General features: G+C 44.4%; 1 protein-coding gene across 1 annotated transcript in view; it reads left to right on the forward strand.

The window, feature by feature from the left end:
- LAMB1 (laminin subunit beta 1) overlaps window positions 1-18,375 on the forward strand; it is a 76,767-nt gene that overhangs the window by 47,205 nt on the left and 11,187 nt on the right. Inside the window, exons 21-27 of the mRNA XM_086396832.1 lie at window positions 97-260; window positions 1,479-1,703; window positions 3,220-3,434; window positions 4,139-4,235; window positions 13,682-14,051; window positions 16,771-16,955; window positions 17,799-18,040. Of these exons, the coding sequence (XP_086252958.1) occupies window positions 97-260; window positions 1,479-1,703; window positions 3,220-3,434; window positions 4,139-4,235; window positions 13,682-14,051; window positions 16,771-16,955; window positions 17,799-18,040 (1,498 nt within the window). The remainder of the gene's footprint in view (window positions 1-96; window positions 261-1,478; window positions 1,704-3,219; window positions 3,435-4,138; window positions 4,236-13,681; window positions 14,052-16,770; window positions 16,956-17,798; window positions 18,041-18,375) is intronic.

Here is an 18,375-nt window from a genome sequence, read left to right on the forward strand (position 1 = left end):
GATGTTCCTAAACAGAGAACATGGTTTCTTAGACTTTTTCTTGTAACGTATGTCTTATCACTGCAGTTCATGACCTCTCTCCTGGAACTGATGCAGGTGCTTGGCTGGTTACTACGGAGACCCCATCATTGGGTCAGGAGACCACTGCCGCCCTTGTCCTTGCCCAGATGGTCCCGAGAGCGGACGCCAGTTTGCCAGTAGCTGCTATCAAGACCCTGTTTCTTTGCAGCTTGCCTGTGTCTGTAATCCTGGATATATTGGTAAGTGATGTGCAGACTCTCAGAGGAAACGATGTGTCCTCATGAGGTTAGTGGTTAAGAAAGAAGAAAAGCTGAAGAGTGAGCCAATTTAGTTGCTTTTTAAAAAAAAATATTTATTTAAAAGTGAAGGGAATCTGAAATATAAAAGATGTTCTTTTCCTGTTTGGTATGTGGGATAGTCTCGATTCTCATGTCTCTGATAAAAATGTTATAATACAGAGCACAATAACAAGTTCATTTAAAGTCCCTGTGAAGTCTAATGTTCTTAACCCGTTCTGTTCCTAACCAGTAGAAAGATTAATTTATATTTCACTTCTTCCTTCCCTTATCCAATGCCTAATAGGAGAGTCTCAAAAAGTAAAGTAGCCAAATAGTGGGCAGAATGAAGGAAAAAATACCATCTGCGAGTCCCAGACAATAGAATTGATCAAAGCTAGAAATATTCTTCATTATTTGCTGTACTCACATTATCTGCCAGCATTCATGGAGTGTAGCAAGTTGTACATACAGTCTCCCTTTCTTTCATCCTTGATGCCACTGTTTCAGATACTCCTTATGCCTATACACAGCTCAGCCAATTTGCACTTTTTAGGATTTTTTTAAAATTTATTGAAGTATAGTTGATCTACAATGTTGTTTATTTCCGCTGTGCAACGAAGTGACTCAGTTATACATATATTCATCCGTTTTCCTGTTCTTTTCCATGTGGTTTATCCCAGGCTATTGAATATAGTTCCCTGTGCTATACAGTAGGAACTTGTTTACTCTTCGAAATCTCTTAAGAAGGGAAATTGGCTGTCACAAAGGGCCTCATTTTTCAGGTTGCTCAGGGAGGAGCCAGGGTTTTTCAATGAAAATAATCCTTGGGTTAAGATTTAACATCAAGCTAAGCTTTTTGCTGTGAAACCATTATTTTGCTCCTGATTGTCCATCCCTGTGTAATGAGGAGCTGAGTGCATGGGTTGGAACTCTCCTAACTGTCCCTCCCCGACCATGACCGCAGAGAACCCAGGCTGAAGCACCATCACTGCAAAGAACCTGCTGCCTTTCCCGACTGGCAACCTGTTCCCTGAAAGTGTGGCCAGCCTTGGCCCAGTAACTAGCGCCCTGGGGATCGAGGCACCACCTGGGTGGGCTCTCTGGTTGGCAGGAATGTCGGGGGACCAGATCTTGCAGTCAGCAAGCCAAAAGCCCCATGCTGGTTTCATTGGACAACAGGCTCCAGATGTGACGAGTGTGCCTCAGGCTTCTTTGGCAATCCCTCAGATGTGGGGGGGACATGTCAGCCTTGCCAGTGTCACCACAACATCGACACAGCAGACCCAGAAGCCTGCGACAAGGAGACCGGGAGGTGCCTCAAGTGCCTGTACCACACGGAGGGGGAGCACTGCCAGCTCTGCCACTTTGGATACTATGGCGACGCGCTCCGCCAGGACTGTCGTAGTAAGATGCACGCTCCCTCTGCCCCATCCTTGAATGACTTCCACTCTCCTGCTCCTCCTCCCCTGCCTCCTTCTTGAGGGATTTTATTCTTAGGGGATTTATTTCATCTATGTTAGTCATTCAATTCATGTCTGACTCTTTGTGACCCCTTGGACTGTAGCCCACCAGGGTCCTCTGTCCATGGAATTCTCCAGGCAAGAATACTGGAGTGGGTTTGCCATTCCCTTCTCCAGGGGATCTTCCTGACCTAGGGATCGAACCCATGTCTCCTGCATTGCAGGCAGATTCTTTACTGACTGAGCTACCAGGGAAGCCCATTATCTCATCAGGTAAAACACTTCTTCAGAAAGAGAAAATTTCACTAACCACAAGAGAAAGATAAGGATGATTTTTTTTTTTTACAGCCTCGTTCCTGGCACTGAAGTGTTGAGCTGTGGCTCAGCACCTGAGAAGGAACCAAAAGCTGTGCCACTGTCCCCATGATTAATGCCATCGATAGAGTGGATTGATTTTTTTTTTTTTTTAATTGAAAACAGTTTTGTTAAAATAAGCACAGTGCATCCTTGCATTGCATAAACATCTGGCATATGCAGGTCGATTTTCTTAGGTAACTAAGCAGCTCAGCTATCTGAGGCTGGATATGCCTTTGTGCTCACTAGTAGCCGGCGCCACATGCCTCAGCCTCTGGACTGGCTCCCCAGCAGGCGCAGAGCTCCTCACTGCCCCAGACCTGCACTGCCCTCCACACCAGGCCCGAGGGAGGAAGCCACAGACAAATCATCTCCACAAGTCTAGAGTGGATTGATTTTATGTTCTGCCCATGGACTTGTTGATGGGCTGAGACTTCTGCATCCTAAATACACACTTTGGTCTACCCTTTTGTCAGTGATGGATAGAGCCTTCCAGCTCAAGGAAAAGAAAGGAGTAACATCTCTGAAGTATCTCTTTCAGAACTCATTATTCCTCTCTTATCGCGAGATCAGCCAGCATTTCCTGCTGCGGCTGCACGGCCCCCAGGCCCCTGTCTTTGTTGATACAAACACGTGCGGAAGGTTGAGGACCAGCAGGACTGGATTCTTTCAAGCCTTCCTGGTTTAAAGGGCTCTGCCTGCCATGGCTCACACAGCCGTGACTGCTGTTCCCTGCCCAGAGTTTGAAGTCATTAGGTATCTCTGCTCCCACAGCCTGGTTTTTATTTCCAGTTAAATCCTCAATCTTACAATGATTCACCAGCCACTTATTAAATCAAGTATTTTTGAAGGTACATGCCAGCCATTTTACATGTCTGCCTGGGAAATGTCAGAGCTGTGTGGAACACTATAAGATAAGAACCACAGTTTTAGATTATTATTATTATTTTTTAAAATCCCTTCCATTCCATTCTCTTCTTTTCGCATTTCCAGGTTGAAATCTAGAGAGAGAAAGTGGTCGTTGTTTGATGTAGCTGACTTCCGCACTGTCTGTATTTTCTGAGTGGGCCTCTGTAAGTGCATCTGACCAGGTTGTTCTTTTTCAGAGTGTGTCTGCAATTACCTGGGCACGGTGCAAGAGCACTGTAACGGCTCTGACTGCCAGTGCGACAAAACCACCGGGCAGTGCCTCTGCCTCCCTAACGTGATTGGCCAGAACTGTGACCGCTGTGCGCCCAACACCTGGCAACTGGCCAGTGGGACGGGGTGCGACCCCTGCAGCTGTGATGCTGCTCATTCCTTCGGGCCGTCCTGTAATGAGGTGAGGCAGTGTCGCCCAGGGCAGCCATCATAACATGAGGAAAGAGGACTTTGAGTCCACATGAAGCTCTTTGGTGGCTGGGCCCCAGTTAGAGAAAGGCACCCCTCCTTGTGGTTACAGCCTTGCACCAGGACACCCAGCTTGGCACACACAGCACAGACTGAATATTTGCCCTCACTTGCCCCCATGGGCTGGGACAATGTAAAGCAATGTGCACAGAGTCCCCACTGGATACCACTGGGGCATAACAGCCTAGGACCCCAGCAGCAGCAGGGGGGCAGCTCGCTTTAGAATGGACCAGGGGGGTCATTTTTTCCAATACCTGGCTGCTGAATCAGACTTTTTTTTCTTAGCCGCAGAGCCTGAAACGGGCCACATAACAATAGCCAACATCGTAGAAAGTTCTCCTATTCCCTGACACACACAGAACGGTGTGCCACACACAGTCACAGGTGGTCCAGGCTTGTGAGTGACGTATGAGGATATGAGTGAGGAAACATGTCAACAAAAGGGAACCTCCTCTGGGCCTTCCCAACCCCACTTGCAGAGGAGCGGTTAGGAGATGCCAGCCTGGGGCCCTTGGCACCCACGATCGGGGTGAGGTTCCCTGTGCTCGGTCAGGTCAGGCGCGAGGTCTTCTCGGGCAGGCCGTTAGGTCTCCCGGCCTTGCAGCTGATCTGACACAGGTCTGTCTTTGGCCTCAGTTCACAGGGCAGTGCCACTGCATGCCTGGCTTCGGAGGCCGCACCTGCAGCGAGTGCCAGGAGCTCTTCTGGGGGGACCCCAGCGTGGAGTGCCGAGGTGAGCATGGGCGCCGGACTCGTGAGTGGATGGGCCGGGTGTCTGTGGGAGCTTTCTGTCCGGCACAGCACAAATGAACTTGTCTATAAGAACTAGGCTGAATTACAAAAGAAAGCATGCTCATTGTTTAACAACCACAAAACCTGGAACCCATCTCCACCTACATGGAGACATGTAGCTGGTAAAAGTGGGCCTGCTGACTGCTGGCTTCGCTCCCCAGGGCTGAGGCTTGTCTGCCTCGGTACAGACAAGCATACATACACACTCCAGATCACACAGAATGGCTGTATTTTTTACTATTTTTTAAGTTGAAGCATAGTTGATTTCCTTGGTGACTCAGACAGTAAGCGTCTGCCTGCAATGCTGGAGACTCGGGTTCCATCCCTGGGGCAGGCCATGGCAACCTACTCCAGTATACTTGCCTAGAGAATCCCTTGGACAGAGGAGCCTGGCAGTTGTTTGATGTGGCTGACTTTCGCAACCATGGGGTTGCAAAGAGTCGAACGCAGAGCCATGAACACATAGTTGATTGACAATATTTCAGATGTACATCTTAGTGAATCAGTTATATATACGTATTTTCCAGATTCTTTTCCCTTATGTGTTATTACAAGGTACTGAATATAGTTCCGCGCTGTACATAGGTCTTTGTTGTTTTTCTGTTTCACATATAGCTGTGTATGTGTTAATCCCAACCTCATAATCTATCCCTTCCCCACCGCCACCTTTCCCTTTTATAACCATAAGCTTATTTTCTGTGTCTGTAGGTCTTTTTCTGTTCAGTAAATAAGTTCATTTGTACTGTTTTTTTAGATTCCACATGTAAGTGATTCATAGAGTCTTTGTCTTTCTCTGACTCACTTAGTGTGATTATCTCTAGGTCTGTCCATGTTGCTGCAAATGGCATTATTTCATTCTGTTTTTATGGCTGAGTAATCAGAATGGCTTTTTAAAATGCTTTTAAGCAAAATGAGCATCAAGTTCTGCACATGGATTCCCCCCTAACAGTATTTTGGGGTAAGCTTCCTTGTCAGCACAAGCATTCTGGTAAGATGGTTTGATCCCAGTGAAACAAGCAGATAGTGCTGACAGTTAAAGCCCTCAACTGTCACCCCCACCAGCAAGAACTCGGAGGGTAACGTCCTAGAACCCTCATGTGCAACAAAGGAGCGGGAGACAGGACCACCACATGTGTTAAATGTGACGAAAACCCAGATTCTCCCTTAGGCTTGTGACTAACTAGGACTTTGAGGGAAAGCTTGATGTTTTCTTAAGAACAAGATATTGCTACAGGCATGTGAATCAGAAGGATTGCTTAATTTTTATGCTGTTGCAGTATTTTTCCTGCCAGATTATTTTTCAGATCTTAAAGCATTCTTGGAGAAGATTTTAGTAGACTGTTCCTATACTGTTTTCCTCTTCTTTCTTTCCTACTTGGGTTTTCTTCCTTATGTTTTAAGTTTATAACTATGGATAAATATCTTTTGTACTTTCTTATTTGCTCTTTGATATATTTTCTTCATTATACGTATGAAATTCTGGGTCCCTGTTGGACACTACATTTTTTTAAAAAATCTCTTTTTTAGACTGAACTGTAGTGAGAAATAATATAGGTTAGCAGTTCATTCAGAATCTTCTGCTGAAAGTCACAAATCTAGAAGCTGCATGTTGTTTCAGAGTCAGCTCATATGTTCCTGAACTAAGTCCAAAGATTCAAGCAGTAGACATGACCAGAACCAATGGCCTGTGATTTGTTTCTTTCATTCGCTGTGTAGCCAGAAGGGTCTGCGCCACTCTTGGATGAGACGAATGTTTGCTCCACAGAGGAGATGACAAGGGCTGTGTAGATATACAGATGTATTCATATATATCATTCTTCAGTCCCCGACGTTGGTTCTTAATGGAACCTGATTTTCTCACTTCCTTTAGAAGGTCCATGATATTCAGTGGACCACTTGTTCTAGGAGGTCCCTAGCAAGTAAAATCCTGCTTAAAATCTGGTTTCTTCAGGACTTCACCACTATTTTGTTAAATTTCTCAATCGTGTACTGCCCCAGGGGCTTGATTTTCTCCAGATAATGGCTCTATCATGCTTATAGCCTGATTCTGTCAGCGTGTGTCATTGGCAAAATAGCTTTGACTGCCAAAGCTTTCTGACCTTTTGCTCCATCTAAGCTTTGTTAGCATGAAAAGCCTGTTTCCCAGAGTCAGAGTCAATCAGAGGATTGTTCACTTAACACTCAGAACTTTACCCCTTACCCTTTTATCTTTAAACCTTCACCTCTAAATCTGCCAAAGAAATTGTGGCTTATAAGCACAGTATCAACTTGTTTAGGTCAAAAGTGAGATCATGTTTTAGAAATTTTGCAAGGAGAGAAATCCATGGCATTGATGTTCGCCAACTTCTTTTTTTTGTTTTACGCAAAGGAAAGGTCAGCCTGTTACATAAGAAACTGTGGAGACCCAAATGCTTTTGACACCCCATGAAGGAAGTTCATAACTGACAAGGCACCTAGAAAGGGCAAGAATTGACTGCAGCATGCAGTGGGGGAGTCCTGGCCAGCTATGGGCCCTGTGCACACAGGATAGATAGCTGTTGGAGCAAGACCAGGATAATCTGATGAGGGCAGGGACAAGAATGCAGGAGCAGATCGAGTTCAGGAACACAATCACCAGTGCAAATGCGAGGGCAAGAGATTGAAGGGACAGGCTCCAGCAACCAGCGGGAACACAAGTAGGTGTTATCTGAAATTAGATTGAACTATGGGGAATGAAAATGTGAACAGTCTTCTCAGATTAAGTCACTCACTGCCCAGGAGTGAATTTCAAACCTTTCGGTTGAACAAGGCACAAGTTCAGACTTTCTGGAGCCACTTCACTAACAATATGCTTATAGAAAGACTTAAGTCATAGCTAAGTATTCTCCTTATGGAAAAAAATGGAGTTATGTCAAAGACAAACGAGCTGAGCCTCCAGCTCGTGAATTGTTGAATGTTCCCATTGTCCAGGCGGGTTGGGGCTCTTGGCCGACAGTGCCGAGTCTGAACAAGCCCGTCACTGTGCTGGATGGAGAGGAGCTCGCCCACCCAGTCCTGAACGTGCCCGAGAAAAACCTCTGCCCAGAGCTCTGCCCCATACCCTGAGGAGTCAAAGGGTCGTAGGAGGAATCTTCTGTTGACTGGCAGACCGCAGAGGCAAGGCCTCTGGCTCTTGGGAAAGGCCAGGCTGATTGGAAATAGGGGCCATAGGTGAGAGGCTCTGGCTGTTTTTTTCATCCTGCTTGTTTCTCATTTCCAGTAGTTTTTGGTAGAAAATCGAAGCACAGTTTTGCTCAGACATAATTTGTTTTTTTAATGCTTGTCATCTTTTCTCAGGCTGGGATTCCTTTATAATCACCCACCTTTTTGCTTTATTTCCAGGATGGCTCAGGAAGTCAGATTTAATTTGACTCTTTAGAGAATTGCAGATATTTTCGTTAGTAGAGGGAAGGCTTGTCCATAGCCACGTACCAGATCCAGCTCACAGCCCCCTTCAGTAGTTTGACTGGAGCACAGTCATGCCCTGGTTTGTCCATATTGTCCGGGCTCCCTTTCTGCTGCAGGGCCAGTGTTGAGGAGTTGTGATGGAGCCTTTTATAGAAAACGTTTACCATCTCCTGGGCCAGCCAGCCAGCTCATTTCTGCAGATGAATCCTATTCATTCTCCAACTTCCGTTTCAAAACTTTTGAAACTTCCATTTAAAATCATACTACTGAGGCAAAAAAATTAAAAAAAAAAACACGTGGGACTGGAGGAGGTTAGAGAATTTACAGAAAAAGAAAATCACATTTCAGAGATTAGAAAGTACTGAAATTTCCCTTAGAGTAAAATAGAAATGCCGAAGTAAAGCAAGAATTAACCTTTGGCATGAGAGCACATCCCCGGGGATCTATTGAGGCAGGTTCATGACAAAAATGAGTAAACCCTGTCCCCTGATGTGAGGAGAGCACTCTCTTGGTCCCCAGGCAGCTTCAAGTTCAAAAGGAAAGGTGTGGGGACCAACACAAGCCTGAGTGACTGCCCAGTGTGCCCAGAGGGGAGTGGACACTGGGGAGGAGGGCCGCTCCCTGATCAGGGCACCTTGTAGGCTCCGGGGGGAAACAGCGCGTGAAGCTGCAGGAGGGCAGGAAACGAGAGGTGCTGAACTCTGCAGGTGTCATAGTGGGGAGCCAGCAGGAAACGAGAGGTGCTGAACTCTGCAGGCGTCAGGGTGGGGGGAAGCCAGGCAGGGACCGGAGTCCCCTCGGCAGGTGTCATGGGAACTGTCTTCATGGAGAGACAGAGGAGATTCAGTGCCATCAGATGGTGGAAAGCCCTTGAGGATGGACTTTCTTCAGTGGGCAGAGGAGGTCTGCAGACAAGAAGGGACGGATACGAAGAAAGCAGAAAGGGACACTTGCTAAGAAAGAGGCACGTAGGCTATTTCCCATTCTGCTGTTTCCTTGCTGACAGTTTCTTCCAGATCTCAGAGTCTGTAAAATGGGTACACTATTTTTCATCTACCAACCTCTTAGAGATCATGTTTTATTAATTTTTTAGTTGAAGTATCATTGCTGTACAATAGTATATAAGTTACAGGTGTCCAATATAGTGATTAACAATTTTTAAAGGTTATGCTCCATTTATAGCTTTTTTTTTTAATAGTGACTATATTCCCTCTGTTGTGCAATATATCCTTGTAGCTTATTTTATGTACTTATTTATTTGGCTGCATCAGGTCTTGGTGGTGGCAGTCTTCTTCATTGTGTCACGTGGGGTCTTTTGTTGTGGCATGTGGGCCCTCCAGCTGTGTCATGGTCTCTGGTTGCTCAGGCTCTGTAGTTGTGGCACATGGGTTCCAGAGTGCTCCAGCTCAGTAGGTGTAACACACAGGCTCAGCTGCCCTGCAGCATATGGAATCTTAGTTCCCCAACCAGGGATTGAACCCGTGTCCCCTGCATTGCAAGGTGGATTCTTAACCACTGGACCACCAGGGAATCCCTCCTTGTAGCTTATTTTATACTTAATAGTTTGTACCTCTTGTTTTAAATGAGGAGAAAACTTAGTAAAAATAGAGATGACCCACTGCCCATGTAACCAAGAATATATTTATATAGGAAGGTGGAATTCTCATGGCTCATTAAAATGATGACAGTCTCATTTTTAGAATGCTGTTCTTCATCTTCATGATTTGTTCATCTTAAAAATCAGGCAACAGCTTTCACTATATATAGTCCTTTCCAAGAGAAAGGTTTTGGTCCTTCACCTAATAATGCCATTCTTTAAAGCCACACTGAGTTGCAGGTCCCCTGGATTCCTATCCCTTCTTCTAAAGAGGAGAAAACACATTGGCCCTGTCGGAGACAACCAGTACAATTACTTGATAAATTTTCCCAGTCCCAGTGTATGTGAGGTTGGAGAGTCTCCTTCACAGCTTTACTGTCTGTAAAGTTTTAAACTGTCAGGTGAGAACCAACCTTTCTGCTTCAGCAGAAAGGAAGATACTCTTAGTGGGTATTTTTTACAAGGTCATAAGTTTGGGCCTTTTAGTACTTGCCTCCAAGGTGACCCCATCAGAGAAGCAGTTCTGGAAGCTTAATAAAAGAAGGAAGCACATGTCCACTGGCGCTTAACAATTCACCAGCTTCAGTTTGAAATGAAAACCTGATGCGTTTTTAGGTAGTCAGACTTTTTCAGTGATAAAACTGCAGTCCAGCCATTTATGAAATTTGACTCTGCTTTTCAAATGGAAGAAAGGAATGTGGTCAGCAAACGGGTCCTGGTCTCTGGAGGTGCCAGAGCACTGCCCACCCTCTGGGACACTGGTCTTGAAGGGCAGGGTCCAGAGATCAGCTAGGATGAGAATTAGGTAGATTTTGGGAAAAGAACGTGACTGCTTTTTTCACATTATGTAATCATTTGCCAAATATGCCTTCCATTGCTAACCTTTCTGTTGAAGTGACTTGTTGGAGGGCACAGTTTTAGACTTTCTGCTGTTGTCTCATTAGCAATATGCTTCTGGGAAGACTTAAGTCATAGGTAGGTATTCTTCCTACGAGAAAACACGTAGCTGTGTGAAAGACAAGGAAAGTCGTAATGAGAGGCCACTTGCCTTTTAAATCCCACAGTTTGGGACCAATATTTTCCCCCTCAAAGAGGCCATGACAGAATGAGAGCAAGACATGCCTATTCCAATGACATAAATGAACACTTGTTAGAGAAATTAAAAATAAACTCAATGTATGCACACATCCCTTGCCCCCAGCATGAATTCAGTGAAAACCTCTTTGGGACTACACCTTTGCATTATCTTCAGGAAAGAAAGATTTTCTAAGCAAACTAAAAGCATATGCACCATCTGGCACTGTTGTCCCCAGCATAACAGTAAAGCAGGACAGATCTGGGGCTTCCCTGGTGGTCCAGTGGTTAAGATTCTCTGCTTCCAATGCAGGGGGCATGGGTTCGATCCCTGGTTGGGGAACTAAGATCCTACATCCTATAGTGCGGCCAAAAAAAAGTAGGACAGATCTGCTGGGCCACGTGAGGCCCCACACAGAGCTCCCCACTGGGGCCTGCAGGACAGGAGCACCTGACAGCCTCATTCATTTCAAATGGCATCAAAGGCCCTCTGCTTACACAAGTCCTTAGGTCCATTCATCAGCTTACACTGGTGAACTAGAAGGTCATGATTGCTCCACTCCCTGCCTCCACACAGACACACACACATACACTTAACATGCAAAAGGAAGGTGAACAGCTGGGAAGATTACATGGTCAGTACTTCTCAAAATGGGGTATAGTGACCCTCAATATCAGCATCTCTTGGCAACTACTAGAAATATAAATTCTCAGGCCCCACTGATTCCAGATCTGTGGGGAGAAATGGGGCGAATGTGTTAAATGAGCCCTGTACATGATTCTGATGCCTGCTGGAGTTTGAGAGGCTAGGACTTAGATGACCTAGGTAACTTACAGCTTTCTGGAAGATGACTAAATTCTATGAGATGATATGGAAATCCGTTCCTGAAGGCTAAACAACACAGACCTTCAAATACAAGCATTAGCCGAGTTCTTCCCAGTCTCTTTGATTTTAGAAACTGATGGAGGCAATGGTTTTCCCAAGTCTTTCCCTTTCTTTTTTTTTTTTTTTTTTTTTTGAGGCGGGGGGGTGTCATTAGGTATTCCACTGGAAAAAGATCCCACAGTATAATGAGTTTGGGATATGACTGGGTAAAAAAAAACAATGTGGAACAGGGTTTTTAATGCAGAACTCTTCTGAGTTTTTAACATGCTGTTTGTTTTGAATTTTCAAAAGGAGAACGTAGAATTTCCCAAAGCTACTTGATCACAGAACTCTCATTTCATCCTGAAAGCAATCCTAAGAGTGGCTAGGTATAATCATTATCCCTTATAGACATGGAAAGCATGACTCAGTTTTTGTCCCAGCTAGGGTCGGGTGTGGGGAAGGCAGGATTCACCAGCAGGCAGCCTGAGTGTTTATTACAACACTGTTCTACTCAAACTTGGTGCTTGAGATCGCGGATTGTAGTTGGCAAACAGAGGCCAGGAAAAGCTAAAGGAACAATACAAAGCAGGGTGTGAGGAGAGTCAGGTGAATGGTCCAGTCCACAAACACACATCTTTCTGGCTTTGGAAGGTGGAGTATTTTGTTTCCAGGACCATCCATGAAACTGGTTCTGGAAAATGTTTCATTAGAAAGTCTTTTGGAGACAATACTATTGACTCAGGAAGGGTTTTTTGGTTTTTAATCGAAATGTAGTTGATTTTCCAATGTTGTATTAGTGTCAGGTGTACAGCACAGTGATTCAGTTATATGTATATTTTCGGTTATATGTATATTTCCTACTATGCATTATTACAAAATATTGTATAGTTCCCTGTGCTCTATAGTAGGTCCTGGTTGGTTATCTGTTTCATATATAGTAGTGCTGCAGTGAACATTGTTGTGCTTTGCCACAATTGAGTCCTAGGAAAATTATTTTCTTTTGTAGGGGGTGTGTTGATGTCTCTTTTATGCCTGTATCAAAAGTGAGGATAGAGCCTCGTTTGGCAGACAGTTGAGCTCCAGTTTGAGAGTTAACCCTGTGCACAGAGCTGAGAATGGAAAGATGGTTAAAGGTGTACCTCTGCCCTTGGAGTCCACAATCTACTTAGGGAAATAGGATCTTTGTTTTTATTTTTATCCCCACCTTTTCCCAGAAGGAGTTTAAGGCCAGGGATAAGGGGTGTGTGTGTGTGTGCATGCTCAGTTGTGTCCAACTCTGCGATCCATAGACTGAGGTCCGCCAGGCTCCTCTGTCCATGGTATTTTCCAGGCAAGAGTACTGGAGCAGGTGGCCACTTCCTTCTCCAGGGGATCTTCACGACCCACGGGTCAAACCCGAGTCTCTTACGTTTCCTGCGCCAGCAGACAGGTTCTTTACCCCTAGTGCCACCTGCAGGCCTTTGTTATTCAAACACTGAACTATACAAATGTCAAGTGTTGATAGAAAACCAAGTTAGTCATCCGAGCTTTGGGACTCTGAGCCGGGGTTCAGTGGCGCAGTGCCTCAGATGCCAACCCTACTGGGCCAGTGAGAGGTTGGCACTGAATGGCTCCCAAGGCCTTTGCACTTCAGATGTTTTATGAGCCTCTGCTCTTAGCGCTGGGGGTGGTTAGTGCAATGGCAGGCACCCACAAGTTAGATGATACTTAATTGAAAGCCTTTTAACCAGACGCTTAGAATTCCTGAGACTTCTTTCTCATTTAGTTTTCTCTTTATCAACCTTATTGCATTTCATCAACCGTTCACTGTTCTGTGAACGGGTAGAGGGATGTTGGTATGTTGCTTGCTCATCACTGCTCTATCTTAGGCCAGAGGCCTCACATCTTTAGGGTATCACCTGACAGACCCTGTCCTGTCCTGACAGGATCTACAGATAGGTCAAAAAAAGGGGAGCAGAGGCAAGACAGAGCTTAAAAGCACAGACTCTGGAGCTGCAAAGTGCTGAGTTAGACTCCTGGCTTGGCCGCTTCCCTGCTGCAAGACTTGGCAGTCACATAATCTCTCTAGACCTCAGTTTTCACATCTATAAAACTGATGATTGTAATACTTGGATCCCATAGGGTTATTGTGAGGATTAAGTGAGACGATGCATGTAAACCAGTTGTACAGAGGCAAGTACAATGATGCACAATGGTGTTCACTTAAAGAAAAATTTATTATCACTATAATTGTTAAGCAGCAGCTAGCCAGGGTTGAGGTACCGCGTGTTGTTGGGGGAGCAGCTATAGTCTCTGTGAGGGTCATTGGTAAATTGCCGTAGGCCATGTACAGACCTTCCTGTGTAACAGTGGCTGAGGGTATAACTGCCTAGTGGCTGTTTGGGCTCTAGTGGCTCAGCCAGCATTGCTGTCTCCCTTCTAGCCTGTGACTGCGACCCCAGGGGCATCGAGACACCGCAGTGTGACCACTCCACTGGCCAGTGTGTGTGTGTGGAGGGCGTGGAGGGCCCACGCTGTGACAAGTGCACCCGGGGCTACTCGGGCGTCTTTCCCGACTGCACACCCTGCCACCAGTGCTTTGCTCTTTGGGACGTGATCATCGCTGAGTTGACCAACAGGACCCAGAAGTTCCTGGAGAAAGCCAAGGCCTTGAAGATCAGTGGTGTGATTGGGCCTTACCGGGAGACTGTGGACTCGGTGGAGAAGAAAGTCAACGAGATCAGAGACATCCTGGCCCAGAGCCCAGCTGCCGAGCCACTGAAGAACATCGGGAATCTCTTTGAGGAAGCAGAGTAAGTAGTTGATAAGCCAGAGTAACAGCTCACGATGTTGTTTCAACTTGGTGAATCAACAGCACGGTGCTTCCATCAGGAGGGGTGGTCAGTGCTGTGAGTGAAAATAGATGCTGGGCATTCATTTTCTGGCAGTCACTGCTCTGGGCTTGGGGGCAAATGGACCCAGAGTTGTGGGGACTGCAGTGCAGAACGTGTACACGTTATATTCAGCACTTTTCTCTGCAAACAATAACTCTTTGGCAGTAGAAGGTCTGGATACAGAGACAAAGGATCCATAACAGTCACAACTGGGTTACTTGCTAGGCTTGTGAACTAAAATGACTCACACACTTCCAGGCCTCCCTTCTCACCTGCGGCGGAGGGGAGGATACTCTTAACTTTTTCCTTACAGAGTAACAAAAGGATTAATCTATGAAATGGTAATGTAATTGCAGAAAACATTATAAATATAAGTTGTTGTCATATGTTTTGCTACTTCCAGGGAAATTCCATTACCACAAGTAAGACTCCTACTTCTAGGTTATTTCTACTGCTCAGCTATTGGTCCACTAGAGCTGTGCTTCATTCATCCAATTTTAACAGATTCCCTACGATAAAAATTCCTCTTCTTAGTCCTTCTCTGGGCAATCATATCTCTGATTCGAGAGTGTGTATTTTGCCAGTGAAAGCAGAGAGAATTGAGCTGAGTGATGCTGAACTTTTATGAGATTATTTTTTTCCCATTTCTCCCAGTTATCTTTCCTGTTCTCAAACATTCCAACTCCCTTTGCCAGAAAGGACCCCCAAAACAGCAAAATAAGATCTAGGCTAAAGGACAAAACAGGAAAGGATATGGAGCATTTGTGCTTCTCCAAATGCTATGAGTTTTTATTATAGATTCCCCATTTGGCAGGAGCAGGGGCTTTGTTTCATGGCTAAATCCTATACATTCAGGCAATAGTACATTATGCCAGAACTACAGGAGCAATTTTGTGTGATGGTACTTTAATCAGCATCTCTAAGAAGTCAGACGGACTTTTCATTCATCTCCACACTGTGTACGAGAAGCAGGAAGCTAACAGCTGACATTAGCTCAAGTACCTTGTAGGAGGTCCTTTCTACAACTTCTAGATTTAAAGTAACTGGTCCCTTGACTTCAAGCCTCAGATCTTGTGCCCAAGATCATGTGGTTGATCAGGGTGTTAGGAGATGTCTGATGTGAGGCGATAATGCATTTAATGAGGAATTTTACCTCATTAAAAAAAGACCACAGTACAGCTCAGCCTTCTTACATGTAGCGATAACAAGCCTTAAAAGGCCCTGGTCTGAATGCAACCCCATTTAAGAAATGATTCTTGGCCTTGGCGTCATGCACCTTAAGGGAGAACAAAAAACTCTGGGATCCTTCGGGAGCCTGCCAGAAGAGCGATTACATTCCACCGGCAGCTCTGGTTCTACCTTCGCTCTTCATCTAATCACACAGATTGTAATCATCTCAGGAAAACTAATTTCATTAATCTATTTCCAACACAGTATCCAAGGATGCATGTTTTAGGATCCTGAGTGGCATTATTTAAAAATCTACAATGTAAGGTTTGATTTTTTTTTTTTTTAATTATAACATTATATGAGACCTGAGGAGAAATGAAAGCCTTCTGGGAATCAACAGATTAATAAAAGCAAAGCACTGGAAAAAAAAGAAACTAGCCTCAGGTCAGGAAAAAAAGCCATCAGGTTTACAAAATGTAATTTAACCCACAAATCCTTTTAAGCACTTTTCCTTTGAGTTGGGTCATGGTATTATCTCAGCCTTAAATATCATTTTTCAAATGGCCTCCAACCTTTCAGCATCTCTACATTTTCCCAGTTTTTTATATGATTATATCCCTGAGAAGACAATTACACTCCATTAGGTGATACCCAGAGCTGAGGTCTTCGTGATTTGCACTTTCTTTGTGATATGTACACACCTGCGCACTGCATATGCGAGTAATTTACAAATAGATGCCTAAACTACAGCTTTGGAGACAGAAGATACAGAACAAAGGCAGTTGGGTTTGCATTCCAAACGAAATATTGTGCAAAGTAAACGGTTATCATATTCCATCCTCAGTGATGCTGCTTTCTTTCTCAGGAAAAATGAAAGGGTTGCTTTGTTGGTGGAAGGTGGCTCCTTTGATGGGACTTTGTCTGAAGGGGGGTGTGTATGAAAAGCTTCTTTGCCTTGTTTCCACTGTCTTCCTGGTGGCCATGGGGCTTTCTTTCTGCATGTCTTATCTTGAAGGAGATCCCTGAGGTTCAGATAGGAGTGTTTTTGGCAGGTGACTGGGAGCCATAATTCTACATGGGAGTCACTTATGTCTTTTGAGTTTGTGGAATTGTATGGGCTTGCAGCTGCTTATGTTACAGAGTGGGACGCATGCTCTGGATCTGTGCTCATGTTACATCAGATATTGAGAATCCCTCAAATAGCCCATCTGTCACAACACAGCTGAGTGGAACTGCTGTGTTTTCCTTCAAAGCGGTTGAAGAAAGAAAAATCATTAGATTTAACATAATCTCTTAATGATAAGATTAAAACCAGTACTTGAAGATGAACTGTTATAAACTACTGAATCAATTTGAAATTGAGAGTAATGGATACAGTATTAGTGGAAAATGTAAAAATGTAAAAATGAGACTTCTCATTTTCCCTTGACTTTCTTGCCCTTAAGTTCATTTACCCTTCTCTTTACAGGAAACTAACTAAAGATGTCACAGAAAAGATGGCACAAGTAGAAGTGGATTTGTCTGACACAACTATGCAAAACAACAGCACAGCCAGACAACTAGATACTCTACAGGCAGAAGCAGAAAGTCTAGATAACACAGTGAAAGAGCTTGCTGAACAGTTGGAATTTATCAAAAATTCAGATATTCGGGGTGAGCATTTTTTTAATGCAAATACTTAATGGAGCACTTTCAGAAGAAAAGTAAGTGCTTTGTAATAATTTTAAAGCTTTTCCTCATTAAGTCTCTGGCACAAAGGAGGATTAAAGTCATTTTGTCAGTGTGGGATGTGGGGCACAGACGGGACTGCATGGAGTGGGCAGTGGTCTTCGTGTTAGAATGGCATCCCATTTAGTGGTTGACCTTCATATGACTTGAAAAGGGGCTCTTATAAAAAGTTAAGAAATCAAGTTGATACTTCTGCAAATCATTTTATATTCAAGAATGTTACTTGACCAGGAAATCACATTTGCAAATCATTTATTGATATTGTAGGCCATATTATATAGGACCCTCTCCCCGCAAAGCAAAAGAAAGTAAAATATGTCAGATCACTCTATGCATCCTGTTTTATGCATGATTACATTTTTTTTTTTTTTTTAGCTAGTTCCTTTAAAGCCAAAACATGTCAGGCTGTTTTATGTATATAACATTAGCCATTTGAGTGGATATAAACAGTTAAATGAGAAAAGGGAAAACTCATCTGGACATGTAATCTACAAGTTGTCTCACACCAGCTATTTAGAAAGAACTGGATGCTTGCCTGTGTAGGAACAAAATCTTCATGATTGACTTAATTTTTTAATCCAGATGTTTGGCATCCTCCAGAGCCACAGTTAGGTGCCAATGGGACAAAGTATATTCATTGATCATGAGAAGAAAGTTGTATTTCTTTAAGGTTTTTATTCTTTGAATTTTAAAACAAAACCATATGGTCAATTTAGGGAGACTGGGTACAAGGGGATTAACTGTGGGCAATTTCATCTCATGCTCTAGGAGCCTTGGACAGCATTACCAAGTATTTCCAGATGTCTCTAGAGGCTGAGGAGCGTGTGAATGCCTCCACCACAAATTCCAACAGCACGGTGGAGGAGTCAGCCCTCACTAGAGACAGGGTGGAAGATTTTATATTGGAGCGAGAGTCGCAGTTCAGAGAGAAACAGGAGGAGCAGGCCCGCCTTCTGGATGAACTGGCAGGCAAACTACAAAGTCTTGACCTTTCAGCTGCTGCCGAAATGGTAAGGTTTGAGTTTGGCCCCCAGGCTGCCATGCTACAAGAGAAAAAATACCCTGCTTTGTCTTTAACACTGTCCACTTTGCAGATGAGTCAGCGGGAGGGAAACCGGTCTGGGGTTTCTGTGACCAAGCCAGATTAAAAACAGCAGCATGTGAGTTTCCGCCTTCCTCTCGCAGCAATTTCTCTGTGGTACAACCAAAGAATCAGGACTACTCTCCCATGCTGCTGAATTGACTCACTTCTTATCTAAATGGGATTCTTTTTATACTGTGGACATTTTTTTTTAAACTTTGTTCTGACTTGAAGTGCAAATTGCATCCCAGTGAAACAATTCAG

This window comes from Bos grunniens, chromosome 4 (genome assembly GCF_055505025.1).
Source record: "Bos grunniens cultivar Pamir isolate PY7600 chromosome 4, Bosgru_T2T1.0, whole genome shotgun sequence".
NCBI lineage: Eukaryota > Metazoa > Chordata > Mammalia > Artiodactyla > Bovidae > Bos > Bos grunniens.